The 24,510-nt window shown below is 41.4% G+C and overlaps 1 protein-coding gene across 5 annotated transcripts in view; it reads left to right on the forward strand.

Annotated features, from left to right (window-relative positions):
- The first annotated feature begins 9,213 nt into the window (after positions 1-9,213).
- OSBPL1A (oxysterol binding protein like 1A) overlaps positions 9,214-24,510 on the forward strand; it is a 75,788-nt gene continuing 60,491 nt past the window's right edge. Inside the window, exons 1-6 of one of the 5 annotated variants that reach the window (XM_074899073.1) lie at positions 9,214-9,304; positions 14,760-14,882; positions 19,452-19,537; positions 21,712-21,786; positions 22,922-23,033; positions 24,161-24,246. In XM_074899073.1, the coding sequence (XP_074755174.1) occupies positions 14,762-14,882; positions 19,452-19,537; positions 21,712-21,786; positions 22,922-23,033; positions 24,161-24,246 (480 nt within the window). In that variant the 5' untranslated portion in view covers positions 9,214-9,304; positions 14,760-14,761. Of the gene's footprint in view, positions 9,305-9,396; positions 10,167-14,752; positions 14,883-19,451; positions 19,538-21,711; positions 21,787-22,921; positions 23,034-24,160; positions 24,247-24,510 lie in introns of those variants that run through there. The other 4 variants (XM_074899075.1, XM_074899072.1, XM_074899074.1 and 1 more) reach the window with 4 other exon arrangements.

A 24,510-nucleotide genomic window follows, 5' to 3' on the forward strand; every position in this document is an offset into this window, starting at 1 on the left:
ACGCCGAGAGGGGATTTTGCGCAGTAGCGGCGGTGAAGCTGCCTGCCCTTCCTTCCGCCAGCACTCCCGCCCCACCGACGGGCGGGCGCATGCGCAGTGCTCCTCTGTGAGGCACCGGTGCATGGCCGCTGTCAGGCCGGGGGCCCGTATCCCTGTGGGAATGGCGGCGGGGCTCGTCCCGTCCCTCTTTGGTCGGTGTGTCCGTGCGGTTGCCGATACGGCCCGAAGCCCAACTGGAGGGTGGATCGAAAGGGTAGAGATGGCTGCTCAAGGGGACTCACCTACTCTTCACGGCAGAGCCGGGCTCCCCTGAACCATTCCTGCGTGTTTCTGAAAGAATGAGTGATCTCGAGTGGTCTGCTTGTTTCCAGGTTAGGTTTAATTGCTGTCCCAAGTAAAGGAACCAACATATTCCTACAGTAAGTAGCCCAAATAAGTATGTCAAGGTGTAGCATTAATAAATTGATACAAAATCTCCCTCCGTCATGCATTGCCACTGAATCAAGGTTACACACTGGTCAGGTGATGTTTTTGCCTTATTCATTACATCCTGTTTTTAAAATAAAGTCTATAAGTGGTTATAGTGATGATTTTACAGATAGTCATTTTTACTTTGCATTTATGGAACTCAAATGAGCGATTAGCATTCTTATAACTACATCATTTCTTCTAAAAAAGTGATTGAATAAAAATCACAGGTGTTCCAAGCAGTTTTCATTACAGTTATAGAAATGCAGTTCATTTATTTAAGACTGACAAGTTTTATGTACCCCTTCTAGATACAGTGCTGATCACTAAAGATCTTTTTTTTCTTGAGCACAAAGTATGGGTGTCACCTTTTTTTGAGTTTCTAGTTCCTCCATTTTCTTCCAATGTGTTTTTATAGTGACCTAGTTGTGAAGAATCCAACGCAAGCTTTGTTTTCCCCTTTCTCAAAAGTTGGGAGGATCTGCACCTGCTCTGGAGAACGAGATTAGAGTTCAGAATGATTGTGGCAAACAGGACACACATTCTAAAAAAGAAAAACCAACAAAAAACCAGGATGCAACAGAATACTGTATTACCAACTACGTATATTCAGGGCAGAGAAACACAGTTCTGTAGATACTGGGAGTTAAGAGTGAATTCCATGCTAAGCATTTGCCAACAGTGTCATGGTTCTGCTTAAAGGAGAGCTGTCGTGCTGGGATGTCCAAACACATATGAGGTAATGTAAGACACGTGAGGTAACCCTGCTTTGTATGGAATTGCTAAAACCCCAGCTGGAGTTCTGTGTCCAGTTTTGGACTGCATTTCAAGAAAGACGTGAACTGTCACCGAAATGGGGAATAAACTTCTTAACACCAATGTAGCATTAAGAAGCAGGCATTCTCTTTATTGCAGTGCTGGATGCACAGAGGATCACTCCACCTAACATGCATACCAAAAGACAAAGGCGGCACTCAATACATACACCTAAAAAATTAATATTTATATAATTCCAGAGAAGTACCTGGTTATTTCCAGGAAATCTAATGCATATGTTAAATGCCTGCCTGTTTCCAGGAAACCTAATGTATACATTGTGAGACTGCCTCCACGCATGCTAACTTGCTTATCTTGTCAGTACAAAGTGTACTGAATTGGGGAAGGGTTGGTTTGCGTCATGTAGGCTTGCTTATCTTGTTGGTTTGGAGCTCATACAAAGGGGCCTGCTACTGGTATATTAACTAAATTGTTTAAGTTTTTGGTATCATAACTAGAGTCTGGATTAAAGCAACTAAATCAGTCATGAATCTAGAAAGCCTGAATTCTGAAAAGACTGGAGAGGAGTTTGTTAGTTTAAAGAGAAGTCTGGGAAAGTAGGCATCCTTAATATGCTACAGATTGCTGCAGAGGCTACATTTTTCTCCCTCTCAGATGTAGAAAAGATGTGAAGTACAAAGATTTAATTTTGAAGGTTGAGAGATTCAAATCATACGCCATAGAGAATTCGTCAACAGTGAAGTCAGTCATCCTGAGTGAAGAGGGGCGGTGGTGTGACAATCATCCGTATTTGCACACAAGCTGTTGCAAAGGTGGGCACAACACTGTGCTGATGAAGCAACACGTTACCTTACATTGCAGGAAGGAGCATTCAGATAGTTATGAGGCAAAGCTAACCACTGAGGAGTTTAATGAGCCATCATCACTGGAAGGTCTAAGAGAGGTTAGTCCTGGACAAAGATAATCTTGTCTTGGGGCAGCACAATGGGATAGATTGCTGTGAAAGCAGTAATTCCTAGGATGCTTATGTGAATGTATTCTTGGGCTTGTCATTCTACTGGAAATTACATTACCACTATTAATAAACTACGACCCTAACTTGAAGGCAAAAAGATGACAGAGATGGTAAAGAAGGCAAAATTTGGTTTCACCTTTAGACCTAGATTCAAGAAAATATTTAGTTTTCATGCTCCTATTTTGGCTCCTAGATTTTAATTAATTTGAAAGTATTTAAGAATATGGACATTTTTATATGCATATCAGAACGTAATGAACAACACTATTGATGCTATGTGAGCCCAAAATCTTAAATCCCATGTTCAGATTACAGGGATAGAAGTTTGAAAAAAACCTTTTTTTTTTTTCCTTAGTTTAGTCCAATCTATAGTAATTGAAAAATTAAAAAAAATAGCTGCTCTATCCTGATGTTGTTTGGGTACCAATACAGCTAAATATATACCATTCCAGGTGTGAGATTTTAAATACTAAAGGTTGTTCCATCTTTGATAACTGGAAAGGTCAAGATCAGTGAGGCTTTGTCTTCAGTGTCATGGACAGAGTTGGTTTAATTATTTTTGAAACAATAATAAAAAGAATATACCCAGCCTCAGAACATGACAAAAATGCACATTTTATCAGGTGAAGTCACGTATTCCACTTATAATTAAGCCAGAGAGAGAAAGGGCTTTTTCAATCAATTGCCCTCTGACCAAAACATAATAGAAAGCTTTAATCTACACAAGGACCTAGAAAAGATGGTGCTGCATCTATTTGTTCTAATAATAAATTGCCTTACAAATTTAAAGAAAGAACTATGACACTACATATTTAAACTTTCTGATAGCAATCTCTATATAGTGCTTGTGGTTTCTAAGTTGCTAGTTTGACTTAGCTGGACAAATGAGTTTACATGACTATACACATTATTTGTTATTAAATAACTTAAAGTTGTTATGGACATTTTTTATGACTGCTGTTGTCTATAATCCATATAAAAGCATTGATATGAAGGACTTTACAGCCTACCATTGGGCCAGGAAGAAACTGAACCAGATAAAAAGACACAAAGAATAAATCACAAAAACTATATGGACTGTAGACATCTCTGACAGATTTCTGAGGACTCTGTAATTTCCTTTCATTGTCAGTTATATTTGTGATAAGTCTTACTAAACTGAAATGGAAATAAATGTTGTTAATGAATCTCCAACATATTTATATATACTAAATAACAGAGTAGCTGAATTGATATGGTGCACAACTATTAATTTCTTTGTCTGTCTGAAATAAGCATTCTATTAAAGCAGGATATGAAATACATATACATAGCTTTCAAACTAGAGATAACAGCATAGTAGAGTTTACTAAAATATTTGGGATCTTCTTTTAGTACATAACTGAACCTCACTGTTCTTTATGGTGAGCCATCTTCCAAATTGTTACTTTCCACAGCCAGTGCATGAACTGACATTTCAAATGGTTACTAAATCTTACCTTTGGTCCATCAGTTCTGTCTTTGTGAACCATAGATAGCAAACAAAAACATTTAAATCTCAAATCAAATCAATTAAGTGAAAGAAAACCCTGAAGGTCAGGAAGTGGCCAAATCACTATGGGGAATTCAAATTCTTTGTTCTGTCTTGTCAGGGCAAGATACTACACTGGGTAATTACCTTTCTTGAACCAGAATCCAATCCTAGAGCACAAAAAGCTTAAACCAGATACAATAATATTCGCAGTGTTAAGGAATAAATATTTACACAGAAAGCATAAATAAGACGAATTTTATTTAAATGCAACACATGTAAAAGCTATCAACAATTTTGAAATAAAAAAATAAAAAACAAAACAAAAACAAAAACAAATGCTTTTTGATTTAATTAAATACTACTTACATTCTACTACCAAATCTGTCCTGAGGGGGGAGGTAAATAGCTACATTTTTACATTACCATAATGAAAAAGGAACTAGCTGAAAACACTCATTCTCCCTGTGTATAAGTTCAGCTCATATTTGTGAGCTTTATTTGTTGCAAATTTTTTTATCTCCACTAGTCATTTTTTTAATTTCATGATCCAAACTTTAGAAACTTTAGATTTGCATAATAAACCAAGGTGTTACGTAATTGATGTTAGGAAGACAGTATAGAGTTTGACATTGCAAAGTAAATGCTGATTAGGACTAAAATGCCACAATTGATATGAGTGAAGAATTCTGATTTGTGACTAAGAATCACACATAAAGCATACATCATGAAATTTAACTTCACTAGAGCTGGTGGGGTTTTGACTGTTAACTTTGATGGGGCCTCAGTATGTAAACATAGGGATAAATCAGGATTGAATCACAAATAAGAGAAAAATATAGAACTAAGAAATATATAAGAAGTAAAAAATTGGAGTAAAATATCAATAACTCTGCTTGATTTTGCATACAACAGTTCAAGCAACATACTGTATTTGCAGCTTTTATAAAAAAAGAGGAAGATTAAAAACAAATAAGGACAATGTGATGTCATGTACTGCCAATTAAGGCCCTCAGTTCTATATTCTGTTTTAGAGCAGGATTTTCTTCTACTGGGGCTCTACCAGTACTGTAGATTTATCTTAATAAATGAGAGCATTTTGCTATAGTAACTTACCAACAAAACGCAAAATTTTCTCTAATGTTCCAATTCCACTCTACATCCAATATAAATCTCAATCTGGGACATCCAATAAGAAGCATATATATATATTTAAGCACAAAGCAGTTCAGCTGATTTCAGTTTCACAGGAATGTGTTTTGATAGATTGTGGTCTAAACTGACAAAAAAATAGCTATAAGTTTTGTAGTTAGAAGCTTTCCACATGCAGCTCATTTATCATTTTTGGAACCAAAAGCAAACTAAACTGATTCAATCACAAGCACAAAAAAGTGCATTAAACAAGCCTAAATCTTGGTCTAAGACTTCATGTCTGGTAAGACGAAGGAGAAGCATATGTACAGGTGACATACCCTGGTTAAGAACATTTATTGTCTTTTAGCCACAACCCAGTTGTATGCTGGCTATAGCAGGGTACAGTTGTCTTCTGCAGAGCTAGAGAAATGCAAAAGCTTTTCTACAAAGTAATAACTTAGGAGCCTCCTGGCAGAACAAGATCAGTGAATTCTCACATTTCCTCCTGCCATACCTGCATTCAGGTAAAAAGAGCATGTTAAAATGAGCTCTTCTCTGTTATAATTATTTTTTCTGCTAGAGGATACCTCCAGGTGAGCTTGCTTTAGCACTGCTTTGAGCAGCAAAAAGTATTCCTAATATCTGCAGTTAATCTGGCTCACACCATCTACAAATTAACCACATTAAATGGTTATTTCCTGCAAAGTATGAAATAAATATCAGCAACAGACTCATACCTGTAAAAATTCATACTGCAGGCAGTTCAGAACAACATGAAAATTTGCTTTCATCACTCACTGGAGGTTGCTCTTGGTAATCCAGAGGGGAGAATATCCACAGGAATTACAGCTGAGAGTGTCAGCACATAAATTAATTCTCCTGTGTCTTTTGCCAGCCTAGTAAGTAAAATCAGTATGGAAATATGACAAGGGCCTGTGCTTGCTGCACTGCTTTCCAGAGTTGAGGAGCAACTTTCTCAAGAAGTGCACCAGGGCTGCATGCAAACTACTAAGGAAAAAAATTTTAGTTTCTGCCCAATGACTGTTGGTCAGTTAATGAACACTCAATCATTAAACATTTTACTTTATGAAAACATACGTGCAATCTGTCATGTATCATTTATTACTTCCATTTATCATTTCCATGTGTACACTCCCTTGTTAAATTGTATATCTCAAATTTGATCAGTATGCTCTTGCCTGAAGAGGAAGAAAACAAACTGTCAGTGCAATAACGAGTTGTATCATAAATAAAATTGTGACATTTCATGGGGGTAGCAATATAAATGCCCAGCAATTCTTGGCCCTTTCCAAGTCTGAAATGTTTTCCAAAATTCTTCCTTAGTTCAGCCCTAGATAAACCACTAGCAACCTAGGTTAACTGTGGAGAGGCAGAAAGGGGTGTAGGGAAGTGCTACTTGTCTTCTCGTACCTTGCAAAATGAGAAATGATCAACAGCTTGGCTTCTGTAGCTGCTACTGATGACATCAACACAGTAGTGTAGGGGTTTTTTTCAAGTAAAGGCAATGAGGAGTGGTATTATTTCAAAATTTCCAGCTGAAATACTTGTAGTCATAGGGTTTGGTTGTCTGCAGCAATGAATTCAACTAGTTGATTATGCACTACACCCAGGAGAAGCTCCCTCCCTAAATAACTTTCTCCTCAGGAAGCGCTATGGCCTTACAGCTTCAAATTCTGCAGTCACGTTGCCCCATCGTGCCATGCTGGAATATGAAAGGATGTCAAATATACTATACTGTAAAAATCATTGACAGAACAGTTCAGTGAGTTCTGTACAAGGCTGTTTGCAAGTGCATTCAGCCCTAACATGGGAAGTGTTTCATGCTTTCTGCATCACTAATTTCAGCAGGTTATCTGAAAAAGGGAAAACAAAACAAAACAAAACAAAAATGTAAAAGATATGCTCCAAACAGAAAGCGCCCTTGATATCAGCAACGCTGTTTTTCTCATTTCCACACTTCAAAGCTCAAAACACACTGGATATTACTCTGGAATGTGCAAGGAGGCAAAACATGGGTGAAAAATAGACATTCCTTGAAGATGCTGGAAGCAGGGGGAGTGTAGTGATCCTGACCAGATGACCACTGTACATCCAGGAGTCAGTGATCAACAGCACAGTAAACCTGAACAGGCACAGGTCTCTGCTGTCCTGCTTTCAGGCCTGTGGTGTAGCATGCAAAGCCCTTGCCTGCAGGATAAGTTCCACCAGCTCCTTGTCACAGAAGGAGCCTGCAGGCCGCTCCTGCTTGGTGCAGGTGATTACACCACCTGTGTGGCCTTGCCTTTATCTAAAAGTGCAGCAAGAAGTTCTCATGTGAACATCCTTTATGAATAGCTATCTTCTTGTAAGAAAATTAAAGTAGCTCAAATGACCAAGGAGGACCTTCCCTCCGCAGATGGAATTTGTGCAACCTGCCGTGATAGGAATACATCCAGAATCAGTCCAGTGCTGCAGGAATGTGGGGTTCACAGCATCTGAAGGGGCGCAAATTCTACTCGCTATCTGTATTACTCTTCTCTATTCCATCTTTTTAAAACAGTATCTTTATTAAGCCATTTGTTGTCAGGCCTTTCTTGCTGAGATTCAGAGAAAAAACTTGGACTGCCCCTCTCAGTTCATTGCCTCTACTGCCTGGTGCGGAACTGGTAACTGCAGTATAACTGACTGGCTGAAGAGTAAAGTTTTGTGCTATAAACTCTGTGCTGTATTGCAATGGGTTATAGAGTAGGGGGATGCTGATGCTTTCATTTTATTACAAAAATTATAGTAAATATGAGAAAATAATAATTTTTAATATTTGTGTATGTAAAATATAATACAAAATAGGAAAAGTGAGGGATGCTTGATTTTATTGTGAGGTTGCTTGGAGCAGTTATGGCATTGTGAAAGACGGCTCAAAGCCAGAAGCAAGAGGAAGAACTAAGGGGAAAGAAGCTTAGACAGACTGACAGCCATGGCCAAGAGCATAGGAAAAGATATGAGTGTGGGCATGAAACCTCTGAGAGTAAGGACAGCTACTTGAAGGCCTGCTCCTAAGGAAAGAAAGCCAATGTGATCCTTCACTGAAGCTTCTCAGATGTCATATTGCTGAAGCATCCATGGAAGGGAATCTCATAACTATGATAAACTAATTTAAAATAGTGAAAAGCAGGAAAAGTCCAAACAGAGTAAATTTGTGTTATCTCTGCAGGTATTGAACTGTTCCTTTTCTTCCTTGGTACTTCATTCCTAAAACATTAAAAATACAGTTAGCTATAGACCATACAGAAAAATGAAGCATGCCTCATTATGTCTGTCTCGAGAGTTTCACAAGAATTGCTCAGGTTTAAACTTGCCCACTTTCAGAACAGAAGTTTCATCCTAATCTTCTGAGATAGTTTCTCATAGCACCCATGGCTCCTGCCCTGCCTTTTTTAGCACTCTTTCTGCATATGACACAGACTTGGTCATGCCTCAACACCACAAAGCTTCCCCACTTTCTTAATAAATCCCTGCAGGATTTCAAAGGCACACTGAGAGCTTTCAAAATGCAAAACCCCCCCTCAAGTGCTAAAGGCAGAAAAACAAGGTGCTGGCCATTGTCTTCAGGTGAAAGATGTCGTGGAGAATAAGGGCAGGGTGAACAGATGGGAAGGACGAACAGATGGTGGGCCAAAGGGAGTACTTCACTTTTTGTCCCCAGTAGTACCAAAATTCTGGGTCTCTTGTTGCTTTTGGACATGCTGTTATTAGGAGCGGTGCATGTATTCGCAATTTCTTTTTACCTGCATCTCATTTGTATACGAGACTGAAGTGATTCCCAGGGTCACCGTTTTTCCCCTCGTACTCTACCGGCGTCCCCACGCCCGCGCCGCCTGTTCCGTCCCCCTTTCGTAGCTCCTCTCAGCGGAGGCACGGGCTGGGGTGCTCTCAGGGCAGAGGGGAGCTGGGGCTGTGGCGACAGGCGAACCCGAGCGGGAACGGGCAGTATCTGCCGAGCCGCCGCGGGGTCGCAGGGGTGTTCCTGGGAAGGGCGGCCGCCGCCGGCTGCGCCCGCTGTGGGCTCGTTTCCCTCAGAGAACGGGCGGGCTCAGGGCCCTCACCGAAGCCCTGTTTCACCCTCCCGCCTCCTCGGGCAGGCCCCGGCGGGCTGCGGGGAGGCCCCGGCACCGGCCCCACTCGTGCCCACCAGCCCCCGCCGCCTGCTCCCACCCGGCCCTGGGGGGGCCCGAAGCGGCCGCCGCCAGCCCCGTGGGCCGGGCCGAGGGGGGCGTGGCCGCGGCCAAGAGGGCGGAGCTCCGCCCCGCCCCGCCGGGGGCCCGCGCCGCCCGCTCTGCGCGGGGCGGGGGGGGGAGCAGCCCGCGCTGCTGAGGCGCCGCCGCCGGTCACGTGCGGGGCCGGTGCGTATCGCCCAGCGGGAGGGGGGGGTGGCGCGGAGCGGAGCGGCGCGGTGAGGCTGCCGGCGGGTCAGCCCACCCGCCCCGGGCGTATTTTCTTCCGCGACGCGCAGGGAGGTGGGGGACGACGACGACACAGGGACGGCGGGAGACGCGCCCTCCTGCTGCGGCGCTTGCTTTGTTGCTGCCGTTATTACGTCTCTTGCTGTCCCTTCTCCCCGGGCTGCTCCCGAGCCGGCGCCGCCCGCCCGAGTTTAGCCAGAGTCGGCTGCGAGGGGCGCGGCGGGGCTGTGTGAGAGCCGGGCCGGGCCGGGGAGGCCTGCGGAGCCGGCGCTGCCTGAGGAGGGTGCGTGCCCCAGCCCGCCCTCCCGCCCCGAGGGGACCCCGCTTCGCTGGGCGCCTCAGGCGCTGCCACTCCTCCGCGGCCGCCGAAAGCGTGTTCGGGGTTGGGGGCGTCGCTGCGTCCCCTCCGCCGAGCGGGGGAGCGGCCCGAGTGAGGCTGGGCTCGGGGCTGAGGCAGCTGTGGCAGCTGGGGGGCGGCGGGGGCTCGGGCTTTCGGGAGCGCCCGCCGTGGCCCTTCCTCCGCCGCCGCCTCCTCCCTGCAGCCGCCCCGTCCCCGCGGCGGAGCTGCGGGCGGCCGGTGGCTCCGGGTGCGGGGGTCTGAGCGCGCCTTTGCCTGAGGCGAGAAGTGCAGCTGCCGTGACGTGTGAGCCTGTCGCCTTATAAAAGTGTTTGGTTCCCGCTACGGAAACGAACTGCGCGATTCCAGGCGCGGGCGGAGAACGGCAGCGGTGCCGCTGAAGCTCCGGCGTGCTGGGAACGGTGCTTGCCTGCCGGGCCGGAGAGGGCTCCCACTCGCGCTCTGGTAAGCGGCTTCGGAGCTCCTGGGCTGACAGAAAGTCTTTGACGTAGCAGAACAAAACTACGTGCAGAAAACAGCCAGGAGAGGCCTGGGAACGAGGGTTAGTTCGAGTAGCTATTGGCAGCCTGGGAACGAGGGCTAGTTTAACTATTGGGGGTGGTATTGAACGTGTACTTGTGTTAGTGCATTCATGTTAATCGTGGCTGAGCAGACAGTAACTTATTTTACATAGATGGTGCTTTCACATGAAGTACCGTGAGTGTCACAGAAGCATGTTCAACTTCTGGAACCCTTTAACTGAAGATTAACTACTTTTAGATAGCATCACTCGTGGTTCTAGTACTGCAGCTCTTCTTGGAGCAACTCCTGTCAGTACAGAGTGTTGTGTGGGTTTGTAGACAGGTTCTGTCTGTTTGTGTGGTTTGGTGAATTTTGTCCTCCTTTACAAGCGTGTGTGCATGCTGGGACGTGCAAGAGGTTTTCCTGAGCAAGTACCATCCTTTCCTACAGGAATCTAGTTTTCACTGCTAGAGGGAGATCTCTTGAAATGCTAGCCAGTATTGTGCTTTTTTGCCAACCTTAACTATTTGTCACAAACAGAAAACTTCCTATGCAATCGGTGGCTGCTGACCTGGAGCATTAACGTTAAATTGGGTAGTGCCAGTACTGCTTCTGCTGCTTGTCAAGCTGCAGCAGAGTGAAAACCAGCCATGTTCTGGTTAGTGTGTATGGTCGCTGTTGTGGACTGTGTACATGGCAGGAGGCCTCAGCAGAAGAAATCAAAGCAAATGGGTCTTATCAGTAGTGCTGCTGCCCTGTAGTCAGGGATGGCACTTTAGGTCTTTGTAGACTGCTGTGTGAGAAAAGCAGCTTTTTTTGCTTGGACTCTCTCCTAACAGTTGAGTACAGTTGATAGTATATCGGTAGTTAGGTGGCTTTTCATCTTTAACTGTTCTGCAAAACTCCCGTTAGGCATGCAGGCAGAGTGGTAACCTGGGCTCTGTACTCTATTGGGAACAACCCCTGTGTGAAGACAGACACTGTAATAGCATGAGAAGATCACTCTGATGTAGGTCTCATAGAAGAAGATAAAAGCAGAGTATCTCAATGCTATTTTTTATACCTTCTTAAAGGATAAGATTCAATTAGCAGTCAAATACTGCTCTGGTAGTCCTGATGAGTTCAACAGAAGTGCCTTGAAGCCTCAGCTGTGTAGGAGACACTAAATATCATTCTTGTTGTGTTTTCTTATGGTATACCAGTGACTGTAGAGACTACCATATAAGCCTTTCAACAGCACAAGGCATAAAGATGAGCTGTGAAAGATACTTTAACCTGTATCAGTTGAGTAATGGAGTAGGGTAATGATGACAGCACCACTGACTGAACAGATGTCTACTCTCTTGAGTGGGTAGAAGCTTTGCATGTAGGCAGCACAATTCGTATAGATTAACCTGCTGATAGTGTCTTATAGCTAATAAATCCAAGCTAAACTATAAAGTTTCTCCCTCAGTGCTGATGGTGTGGCTCGGTACCTCAAAACTTATGGGTGAGGATTTTGGAGCTCTCTTGGTGGGGAGTCTTGTGACCAAATGAGCTCCTGCCTGCACAGGAGTGCAGGTGTACAAAGTACAGTTGTAAGTGCATAGCGTTTGGGTGCCTGTGCATTGATTTCTTTCCGTACTCTGAACTGGCCACTCAAAACTTCTGTTGGTTGTTGCCCATCTCCATTATAGAGCAAATTCTGTTGCTTAAAACAGTGCTTTCTTGATTATGCTGAGTTTTGTTAAGAGCCCCCTTGCTGCCAGCTTCATTTAGGCACTTCATTTAGCTTGTTAGCTAAAACTTTAGGTTCTGCATCACTTGTCTGATGGGTAACTGCATGCAGATTCACTTTCCAGCCACAATTGTAGGAACATTTTCATGCGAGTGATCCTTCTAACTATGACTAATAGCCAGGCAGTTAGTTATTCTTCTGCATCATTGCATGCTTCAAGCTTACAAAGTGTATTTGAAATTGGAGACTTGGCCTAAATGAAAAAATCTGTGGGGAATAAACCAAAGTGAAGCAGAAAGACTTTTCTTAGCCATGTTAATATGCGTGTCACTCTACTGCTAATATTTGCTGTAAGACAAACAAATCGGTGATGTTAACCTAATGGCTATTTTGAGGGAGAAAAATCATGCCAGTTATTTTACCCAGTGATTCAGCTTTCTGCGTGGCTTAAGCTGTTTTAAGATTCTGCTCATGTATATAACTAGCCTTGCTGCATACAAGAGTTGTGCATTTGGATCAGCTTCTTGATTCCCTTCCCAAGCAGTCTTTTCTTCCTTCTCATCAATATCAAAAGGAAACTGGAGGTTCTTAATGTGTTTGAAAGTGCATCACTGTTCATACCTGTTGTGTATGTGGGATGTTGACAAATGATACAGGGTGATGATAGGAGTGTGTTTCGTCTCAGACATTTGAGAGATTGCTAAAGAAATATTGAGTGGGAGGGGGTGAAAATGGAGGATGAGCTTTGCTTTATTCCCGCCCCCCCCCTCCCATCCCTGATGGGTAGGCCAGCAAAATGAGCTCTACCTATCCTCATAGCTTTTGTCTGTATGGTTCTCTGTGCTGCATTCTGTGTCCCCCTGAAACAGTATCACTCAGCTTCAGAGAAAGTATTACAGACTGGTAACACATTAACATATTTGATCTTTCTCTGGATGCTGGTCCAACTGATTCACTGAGGAACATTATACCTGCCTCAGTAACTGCTGTGTTGCCTCAGACAAGTGGATAGACTCCTGTTTAGAGAAGGTAGCTTCAGGGCTTGAAGGATTACTAGAAGGACTAGTACTGTTTTGTTTTGTTTTCTAGAACTGAAAAGCAGGCACAAACAAGAGTATTGTGTAACTGCTGCTGGAGAAGGCATCTGTATCCTGTGTCTGTGGTAGATTGCAGGTGACTGATCCACTCTGTTCTCCTGAAAGTGCTATAAAGGGCTTGATTAGTTTTTCTGTCAAATTCTTTGAAAACAGATTCCATCTCTCCCTTTGCTGACTGAGCAAAAGGTAGGGTAAAACTCCCTGCATTAGCGTCTTGGCAGTCTGTCCTGTTCCGGGCTTGTCTCAGTCTTGAATATTACAAGCTCTGTCACCGTTACAGGCATTTTGTTGCCTACCCAGTGTTCTCACTATCTCTTTTCTTACTGAGTGGCTTCTCATCTTAAACTAGTTGAAGAGCTACCTGCATCTGTTTTAACTGTGAGTGTGTGTGGTGCAATCAAGCTGCCTGTCCTATGCAGCAGAGTGAACAGTTTGTGGGACCAATCAACACGTCTGCTAGTATAGGAAAGAGAACTATGTGAGGCAAGAAATGTTATTTACAATCATTAACTGACGTCAGAAATCTAGATTCTGCAGGATCTGGTAAACCTAGTGTGTCAGGTGAAGATGCTAAACTGGAGACAGCAATAAACTGTGTATTGTAGCACAGTCTTTTGATGCTGCTTTTAAAATTGCTTCTTGACACCTCTTAGAAGCAGTGTATTTAAATGGGGCATTAAAATTGCTTTTTGCCTGTGCTGAGATGTGGTGCATCTGGGTCTAGTAGTTATAATAACATTAAAAAAAAAAAAAAAAGGCAAAACAAGTTCAGACTGTGATTCTGTCAGTGTGGAAAAAGGTTAAGGCATCACTTAATAACCGTATTCTTCAGGAGACCTAGTAAGTAGCAGTATCACTTGCCAAAAGATCTAAGGCTTCCTGTCTAGTAGAAAGCTGTAAAGATAGCTGTGCTAGCAGGTTTTGTTTTCTCCCTTCTTTGAAAGATGTAAATACCCCTTTTTTTGTAGTTCATGAGTATAGGTAAGATGAGGGTTGGCTAGTGATCTTTTATAGTTGCATGTTAACTTCTTTATATTGCACTATTGTGTTTTTTAAAGATAAGGTCAAATCTACAATGTTGTTTGAGTATCTGATTCCCCTTCAAGTCAAGGTTGGGGGGTGTTGGGTATCTGAGTTCAAGAGCTGATTGTACCAGTCACTGATGGGAACCTCATCAACCTCATACAACCTCAATCTCACCTTGGGACCTCCATGTGATCACAGAATCTGTTTCCCAGGGTTGGCAGCCAAAATAAGTCTCAGTTAATTCTGAAGAAATACTTGGGCTAATAGACATACATAATTTTTTTTTTTTTACTCTCTGTGTTGCTTCTGGAAACCTTAAGGGATAAAGGTGAAAACCTTATGAGGAAGAACTAAATGCATACTAGTTACACTTGTAGAAAACCTTGCCTCATTTGTGGCATACAATTCCAGCTCCCAAACCACACTTAGAACCTAGAAAACTGAGAAACAAGAAAACATGGGTATGTTGTTATTTAACTGCTTTGTTTGAGGAATTTTAATGCCTCTTAGTGGCATGACTGAGTGCTGGACTGTTGAAAATGGCTTGCACATTAAATGTGTTCCACAGAGGAAATAACTATCCTTCTCGTACCAGTGTTAGAATATTAAATAAGGGAGAAAAGTGACATAATGTTAAGCCATAACTTATAGCAGCATGAAGAGATTGCAAAATCGTTTCTTTCATATCTTTTTTAGAGATGAGTACTGAAGCAGAACAGCAGCTTCTCCACGATGCTAGAAATGGAAATGCTGAGGAAGTTAAACAGCTGTTGGATACTATGGACAGAGGAGAGATAAGCTTTGATATCAACTGTAAAGGTTAGTAGCATTCCTCAAATGTTTGTAATCTCGCTGTTGAAGCCACATGTAGCGAAACTGTTACTGATAGTATCATATTGCTTTCTTTGGAGTGTTCAGTAGAGTAATAAAAAAACACTTAAACAGCTGCTTTTGCCCTGTAGGCCATACTTGTATAGAGGAGAGATCATAAAAGCAGCGTACAGGTTGTAACGTACAGAAAGACTCAGAGTAATTCCTAGAAGGTAAACATCAGCAAAACAAAGGGTTTTTTTGCCTGTGCTCATGCTTATGCCAACTTTGGAGCTTTATAATGGACCATGGTGCCAGGGGATGGTTCAGGGAGGTAAAGAGCCTCCATTATGACTGTAGAAACGGTTAGGTAATTTATTTGTGCTCTGCAGGTGTGATTTTTTTTTTTTTTTTAATTTAAAATTTTTTTTTCTTATGCCCATATTTCATTATCATGTCGTAGGTGCAGCTACATCTCTTGACACTTGCAGGGATGGTTGGGACAAATGTATGCTTTTTACCATTAGCAGTATACTAGGTTAGTTGGGAAAGGAAAGTAAAACTGCTATTCATCTGGTCTGGGTCTTTGGCCAACATTAAAGTTTTGCATGTGCATAGCTTACACAGCTATGGCTAAGCACCTTGCTGGCTGAGCACTGAAAATTCAAACTGGGGCTGGATTTGCAAGCTTGCTAGCAATTGCAGACCACCCTATTTCTTTATTCTTTATTTCTCTGTATTTACTTGAGTGTGTTTCTTGTTACTTAAAGTGGATGTCTATCCTCCTCCTTCTACAGAGACTGGTACTTCTTTGTTCAGCATTTAACTGTTAGGTGGCACTGAGAAGATGATCCTGCAGTGGGAGAAAGCAACTGTGCTTCCTCTCAGCCATTACAGAGGGAACACCTTGCCCTGAAAAGTGGGGAAGCCTGTTATCTGAACAAGCTCTATGCCTTTCCCAAGCCTCGCTCTTAATCATCGGTTTACTCATCCTTTTGTTTGGCTACTCAGCCATGTCTGTGTTTTCTCAATAGTTAACGTGCTCACCTCAGAAAAACAAGTTGTAAAACCCAAACCCTTGCTACTTCATCTTCAGGCAGCTAGTTCATAATTTAAAGGGGAACTAGACAGGGCTTGATGGAGCTGAAGTCCTCCCCCTTGCAAGTATGTCCTTTGCAAATATTCATGACATTGTGTGTATAGTGCCTAAACAGTTGGAATCGAAGTACCTCTTAAGATTCATGCAAGTTGCTGGCTAGAAGAGGTTTCAGAGCTTTCTCAGATGTGTTCTTAAACATAATCTGAAGACAAGAAAGCATAATGAAATGGCATAATCTGCAGCAGTGTATTATGTCAAGCAAACTGTTCTCTGGTCAGCATTTCTGCCCAAAGTCAAGTGTTAGTATTGTGAAAGTCTGCAGCATAGAAGAGACTCAGCTAATGAAGGGAAAGATGGTGCTTAGCTGTTATCTTCCAGTTTAGCAGTATATGGCCAGCCAGCTAATACATGCTGGCTAAGGGGAGGTCTGGGAAGCTGGAGGGAACATGCTGGTGATAGTTTAGGTTAAACAAAATAATTCTGAATATGGAATCTATACACAGTGAATTACCTGCTTTATAAGTTCTGATTCTTCTAAATGTTAGAGGACACAGAAGTGTAACTAAAGTCTTCTCTGGAGGAACTGTTCTGGTTGTGTGAAACTTCAGAGTTAAAGCTCTATTCTTCCACAGTCACTCTTCAGGGACTGACTGTTTCCGTCACTCTGCTCCATAGAGTACTCCATCAAAAACATCCTAAGACATTCAAGCCAAACAGCCTCTACAGTATAACTACCCCTGCCATTCTGCCTCCTCACTAGCAAAACCGCTATGTCTTGCTGCAAATCCTGATTTGTTAGTTACTACCAGATAGTAGTTGCATAACCACATGATGATTAACTAAAATGCAGGCTGTAGACTGTAACTGAATTTTTGCAACCCTCAATCTTCCTTCTCTTCCTTACAGCCTCTTGTCCTTCTGTCATTACCTTCTGGATAATCAGATGTCCCTAGAAAGTCAGGGTATGGGGAACGTCTTCAGTGGTGTAGCAGTTCCTTCAGGACTTGCATCTGATGTGGCAATGACAGTTGGCTTGGAATAAAGTACTTTTGGAGCAGGTGGAAGGCTTTACTGGAGGTAGTGTAAACTTCCCCCAGAGCGTGCCTTGGGAGACTTAAGTCCAACACATTTATGTGCCTGGGTATCAAAACCTACCTTCAGCATCTTGTAAAACCTGTTGTCTTTCCAAGGGTGATCTTATCTGAGGCTGTAGTCTAGATTCACAAGTGTGCAGTCTGATAACATCCCCATTTCAGCCAAAGTGAAGGCAGAAAAAGTAAGTCCAGACTTCTCATACTTGCTCTGTTGTGGCTGGATTCTAGCCAGTCAACACTTGCAGATAAGCAAGACTTGCTTGATGAGAATCCAGCCAAATGATGTGAACTTCCGTTTCCAATTTTCTCAGTTCAGTGGTTTTAAAAGAAGGTATCCACATTAAAACAGCACTAAACCTGGGTTTCATCTGAAACAATCATGTTTTCTGAGGCTGTCTATGTTGGCTCCTTCTCCTTAAATACAAGAAAATAGAATATCTAGGACTTCACAGGGTAAGAAAACTGTAAAATAAGGTCAATGGTCAGTAACATGTTATGGCAAAATACCCATTTGAATGACTGCACTGTAGCCTAGCAGACCCCAACCAGGAAATGACTGCATAGTGTGTCTCCATTCTCTAAACTAGTTAACTGGCATTGAAGCAAAGGAATGGGTGGGAGGGGTAGGGGAATTTTTTTGATGTGTTTGTTCTACTTATCCTTCCATTCTCCCCAGTGTAGTGATGTACTGGTTTGAAATAATAATAAAAAAAACAGCTAACACTGGTCATCTTGAAGAGAAGTAACAAACACTTCAAGAGCTTGGGAAGTAACTTGTCAGCTAACATCAGAAATGCAAACATTACAAGTGGATGTGGAACATGGGCCTGTGGCACTTTATTCAGAAAGAATTACAAATCTGGACAGGTTCCTGATTTTTTTTTTCATCATGACCGAATTATTTGGCAGCAGCACTGTCTTGTTAATGCTGTAACTAATGACTGTCTTGGGCTAACTGTATGAATTCAGTACATCTTAGTTCTCTTTTTGTGTTCTCTGAAAGAACCTTTTTCCCTATTAGACTGAGAGATGAATGGTGTCCATTTAGTATGTTATCCAGCATACGTAGCCTCAGAGTTAGTGATTCACACAGTATTTATCTTTTGTGGTACCATCTGCCCATCAGTCACATATGACAGGAACTCTGTTGTAGGCCAGGCTGGAGTGAGGGGAAGCTACTAAATGTGGGAATGGAACAACAGAAGGAGTTGAGAAGAAAGAGAATTAAATAACAAAAGAAACTGCCAGTAAAGGGCAGAAATGTTAGCTAGAAACAATTGGAAGAAATATGAAAATATTTCAGCTGTGAACCACATTCTAATGTTAGTTTGTAATATGAGAGCAGAAAGAATGATGAACTTGCAAGACCAAGCAATTTTCTTTTTTTCCTTGTACTAATGGCTTGTCCCCTCAGGGGAAACTTATGTTGTGCATGTTCCAAGCCTCAATGCTTGAGGATACATGAAAGGGGAAAATTTAATGGTGGCAGTACAGCTTCTAATGCCTCATTTTCATTTTGCTTCCAAATATAAAATGATAGCTTTTAGGTGGCACTTGGAATGCAGTGGGTCTGTTGCTTAGTAAAAACAAGGCACAAATCCACTTTGCTTAATACAATTGAGTGTTACAACTGAAAAGTAACAGGAGTTGTTAACTTAGTAATCATTAATGGTTTAATATCTTGCTTCTAAAAAAGTGATTGTAGGGCCATTTTAAAATTTCATTCATACAGCCAGTCCTCCAGGGCATGCTGTAAATGCTCTTTAAAGCATAAATCATAGTTTCCTTTGCATGGTCACTTCTGTGCCTGCTTTCTGCCTATGCTTATCATTCCTGCAGAGGCTTAGAGCTGTAGATGGTACAAGAGGTCTACAGTGCACAAAGACTTCAAATCATGATACTCAATAAAGCTATCTTTATTAAAAATTAATACAAGCACAAGACGACGAAAACGTTAGGTCATCCCACCTGTTTTGTTTTGAATCCTCTGTTTGGAAGATGGGTTGTCCTACCTCTCATTTGTGTGTAGGAAATAAAATAACCAAATAGTTTTTTGCTAAGATAAATGTATACTTGTATGTGCTATTTTTATAGTGAATGAAAGTAACTGAAGCTTCTCGCTGCTGTTGAAGAACAAGGTATTGCATGACAACAAAAGTTTTGTTCTCCATCAGACTACATGACTTTCTTCTTCCAGAAAGATTTTGTAGATTTGAATCTAATATTCTTAAGCTGCATGCTCAGATGATGTAAATAGTATTGATGCTTCCAGCCTGCTTTCTCCTCTGTTGCTGTGAAGAATGATCATCCGTGCCAACTTGTAACATGACCAGATTATCTTTGTATTGTGTGACCAAAACTTAATTTACCTGTTTTGTCTTTTAGGCAGAAGTAAATCTAATATGGGTTGGACACCTCTTCACCTTGCTTGCTACTTCGGACACGCTGTTGTGGTAGAGGGTTTGCTGAAGGTATATTTCTACTTGCCTCTGTGTGTAAGGAAGAAAATTTTGTTATGATAGAAGCAGTTAGTATTTATTGAAGCTTTTATGACAGAAGGTAGCTTTGTAGAGAGGCAGAGCCACTCCTACAGTTTATCTGCATGTAACACAGAGATAACTGATTGCTAAAACTAAGGAATGGAATAGTTGGGGTACTCGGATCATCCCAGTTTACAGGGGCCTTGAATAATGATACCAGAAGTCTATACAGTAGTATACAGCTGTTACTCTGAACAGTTTCTGTCAGATTGTCAGTACTTAGTTAACTTTCTCATGGAGTATGCATGTTTATCTGTGTAACCACCTGAATGTAGGAATTAGTGCTGTGTATAGGTATGCGTTCATGAAAGCTTCAGCCTTTTTCAAGCCTAGTGGCTATCTGCATATAGTAAGCCAGCATCTGATCCTAGTAATGTAAGTGCTTCAAGGGCCTGATCTAGCTTACTGTAGTACACAAAGTATATGCTTTAGGGAATTTCACTTACTGAGTTGTAGGAAAGGCTAAAATGTTTCAAATAATAATAAAAAAATAATCTGCTATCTAATTGTATGTTGTGCATAGAATTATGTCCAGAATTGTGTGCAAAGTAACCTGTATGTGTTTCTTTCCAGGCACAGGCTAACATAGTTTGACTCATTATTTTTTTAACATGTTTGAAATAATGAACTGTGTGATGAACTTTGAAATTCCGAACCTCTGTTGTCAAAGCTGACCTGTTTGTATCTTCATAGTCACATCTGCACTGCATTTTCAGTTGTTTCTGACTGAGTTTATTTTTTTACCATCAGCTTTCAGGGTGGCTTCAACCAACCCTAACTGTATTATACCCTATTCATGTTTCAAAGACTTTGCTGTAGATGACAGGAACATGCTGAACAGCCTCGAATACAAATGTAGCTAATCTAAACTTGAATTTCATTCAGAATAAAGGCTACCAGTCGTAATCATGACGCTAAAGCAGGAAACAAAGTTGAGATTCCTTTGAGAAGTTCTTCTCTAGCCTACACACTTGCTCAGTAGATAATGCTGTCCTCAATCCAAGAGGGCTACTTAAAGCAAAAGGTAAAGTTTTGTCACTTAATGCATTTGTCAACACTTGCAGAGTAGGAAGAGTATATGTTACTTTGTGCTTTCTTCTTTGCTGATAGGGCTCTTGAAAGGGTATTATTTAAAGATTGAGTCAAATAATAAAGGAGGCTGCGTACCACTGAAAGCTAAGCATATGTAAGTGTCTGTGTACTTGTGTCTAGATTTTGTGCAGAGAAACAACTTTGGAGCTAGTTAGGTTCATCAGTTAACTTTAGGCAGGCAACAGTGACCTGGCTAAATTATGTGAACTAAACGTATGTGATGCAGTTAAATATGTCCTGCCTTCTTTCTGACCCTTTGAGAGGTTAGGTAAAGCAGCGTAGAAGAAATGCTTAAAGAGGGAAGGATAGGATTTCTTGGTTTCCTGGAACAGTGCCTGTGCAGTGTGGTAAGTGGTCTTCCTTTCATATAAAAGGTATGGGATGAAGAAAGTGTGTGACAAGAGGAAGAGAGATTCAAGACAAAGATTGTAGAAGAGAAAAGGGGGAAGAGAGATTAAGTTTCGGATAGTACCATCTTAATGCTGACATGGAAGTTTTCATTTCAAGGGAAGGAACTGCAATAAGTGCCTAGAGAGAACACCATTTGTTAAATCAGGAGCACCATGAGGCTGGTGCTACTGAGTGTGCATCTGTAATAATATATGCGTGTCTGTTATACAGTTCCACTGCAGTTCTTTCATTAAGTTGTTTGGGCTTTTTTTCCCCAAACACAAAAACCAAACAAACACCAAAACAAAACCACCCCCACCTCTGTGTTAAACTTACTTTCTGTATGCCTTGAAAGTGACAGAGATGCCTGGAAAAAATGCAGGAGGTTTTTCCTCTTCGAAGTGTTTTATAGAATGTTGGTTATAAAGCTTCATATGTATTCATATGAATGGATATTTATTTTATCTTTGTTTCCAGGATGACTATACTACAGTTCTGATCTGATTTGCCATGAGGTCTACATTAGTCCTGTCCTCCTCTTCCCCCTTCCTCCCAGTTAGGGGGAATAGCTATGTAGTTCTTGTTGGAAGGACACTCAGGTGTCTTTTGGTCTTCCTGTTTAGGCTGGTGCAGATGTGAATGTGCTGAATGACATGGGGGACACTCCACTCCATCGTGCTGCTTTCACAGGACGTAAGGTAAAGTAATAGGCTTTTTTTTTTTAAGCCTCAGTCATAGAGTTATTAAGGAAATACTAACAATAAGATCACTTAAAGATGCTTTTACAGTGCCTAAAAATGGCTTACTATCTGCTTTGTTAACAGTGTGTTCGGAAGTGCTAGGCACATTGCCTAGCTGGTATAACTGTCCAAAATAAAAACATGGTACAAATATCTTTTCTTGAAGATGGGAGAAGATTTGGTCCATGGGTTTTTTTTGGTATACTTTGTCATATCTTTTTTGCTTTTTGTTGGCAAAGATTTTGCCTGCAGATGGAGAAATAGTAGTTTTCTTCCATTGTAGCACTGTGCATCAGTTGTATAACTAACTGATGTTGCTTCTGTTCTGCTTCTGCTGTGTGTCAGAGAAAATGCTCTAGCAGCACTACCTCTAGCTGCAGGTGCTAATTACTGTGTGGAAACCAGTGTAAAGATCTGTCATATGCTACTAAAGTACAACAGATTAATTTTTGTGCTTGTGCCTGGTGTGTTTGACACAATAAAAGGAGTAGGGGTTTTTCTTCCTAAGTAACTGCACATTTACATAGAGAAAAACCCACTTGCTTTGAGCTTAGTGGCTTCTGGAGGGGGAAAAAACCCTGTAAATTAGGACACACTGGTTCATTTGGTGTCTAGAAGTGCTGTTTCTTCATAGAAAACTAGAACTAAGGAGCTTTTTATAGGCCTGTAATGTGAGACTAGTTTGATTGTTCCCCACATGCCACCATCATTCCCAAACTAGTACTACCTCTATGGATAACCTCTTGGCCCTTCCAAAGGAGTTACTACTTAGTCTCTTATCAGAAGAGCCAACCATACTATTTTTATTTGTCAGATTCAGCATTCACACGTTATACCAGCTTTTAAATTAGAGAGGGTCTGTTTAGCTATAACTAATCTCCTGTTAGTTATGTCAGTCTGAGTCATGTGAGAGAGAAGGTTGCAGTTAGTCCCACTCTTCAATCTCTCTAAAACATCCCTTCCTGTTTTTGTGTCAGCACTGGTGAGAAGCCGTTATACAACTCATATTACAGGATGTCAATAGCTGGAAAGCCTGATTGTGGCCTTGCTGTAACAGAGATAGATAAGCAGTGTTTTTCAAATTGTTTTCCAGGAGGTGGTGATGTTACTCTTGCAGTATAATGCTGATACTTCTATTGTTAATGGGAGTGGAGAGACTGCAAAAGAAGTTACTCATGATAAAGACATATGGAATATGTTGGAAGGTAATTTTAATAGTTCATAGCCCTTTTTTTTTTTTTTTAACACTTGTACATTCTAAAAGCTGACTTTCTTCTGCAAGTTACAGAAGCTTGGTTGAATTTTCTTTTTAAATTTGGTCATTAGAAAGAAAAAAGTTAATAGGTTTTGTTTCTTGTCTACAGTACTGACAGTTGGGGATTTTTTCCCAATATGTCTGGAATTGACTTGGAGAGTTAAGTAGCATGAATGTCAATAGCATTATTCCAAGTAACTGTTCAATCCTGCTGGGATAATCCTTGCTACAGCTTTCAGTGATACATGGCAGTCAAAGCCTTAGCTCACTGTGAGATGAAAAAAAAGCTCAATAGTAAGTGACAACAAAATCATTAAAGATCAAAATTCTGAACAGTTTGCAAAGGTGACCCAGTTTTAGATTGAGTTTAGGACTGCTATTACAGTCTTAGAGGTTATTTCAAAAGGAAAAAAAGTCAAAACCCTTCCCCTTATTTCCTCTGTTGCCTCACAGGTCTTGAAAGTGAGGGAGATGGTGGTCCCAAATACTTATATAGGCTCACTGCTTATAATAAGTTTTGGAGAGTTCAAGAACTGTGGTGCTTCCTGGTATTATTATGGGATACCCCTAAATACTGCTGAAGCTCTATGTCCAATACCACAGACTGTATATATGAAAAGTGATTTTTGCTTCTGATTCTACATGCAAGTGCACAGTTAGCAGTCCTTTCTGCTGCTCATCTGCTGGATTGTTAAAGAATAAAATTGCTGTAGGATGATAAGAAGAGTAGAAGAGAAACACAGGGAAAATCTGATGGGAGCGTCACATAGTTCCCCTGTTTTCTCTTTTACTAGGGAGTGGGGTTGGGTTGTAAGTGTTTACAAGATAATTTAACAGCATATATATGTGCTTGTCTACACGCGTTCAGACATCTTGTCAGATATTACACGTTTGGAACATATTTTTGTTCTGACACAGACTTTCTGAATAAATATTCCATTTATACCTGTCCCAAATAAATAATACTAGAAACTCTTGTTTCTCTGGGTTTTTTAAATATAGTTTATTGGATGCTGTACTTTATGTATACTTGCTACTTTTTTGAGACTGACCTTAAATTTTGTGGTTTTTAAATAGCAGTGGAAAGAACACAAGAAAGGAAACTGGAAGAAGAACTCTTAGGAGCAGCAAGAGAAGGGGAAACAGGGAAACTGACTGCCTTGGTAAGAAGTCAAGTCCTCCTAATACTTTTGTGTCAAGTGGCTCAAGCCATAATGCTAATGTAACAGCACCAGACATTAGGCCTTGCATTTCGGAGTGCTGCAAAACAGTGGTTTTCATCTCCTTTCATGTTTCTGAATACTCTTCAGTTAGTTGTAAATAAGAGTGTAATGGGTCTAGATCTACTGATGTAAGCTTGTTTGGTTTTATGGATACATTAATATCACAGGTACTTACATTTTCACCATAGTATGGCCTATTTTAAG

Source organism: Athene noctua, chromosome 2, assembly GCF_965140245.1.
Source record: "Athene noctua chromosome 2, bAthNoc1.hap1.1, whole genome shotgun sequence".
NCBI lineage: Eukaryota > Metazoa > Chordata > Aves > Strigiformes > Strigidae > Athene > Athene noctua.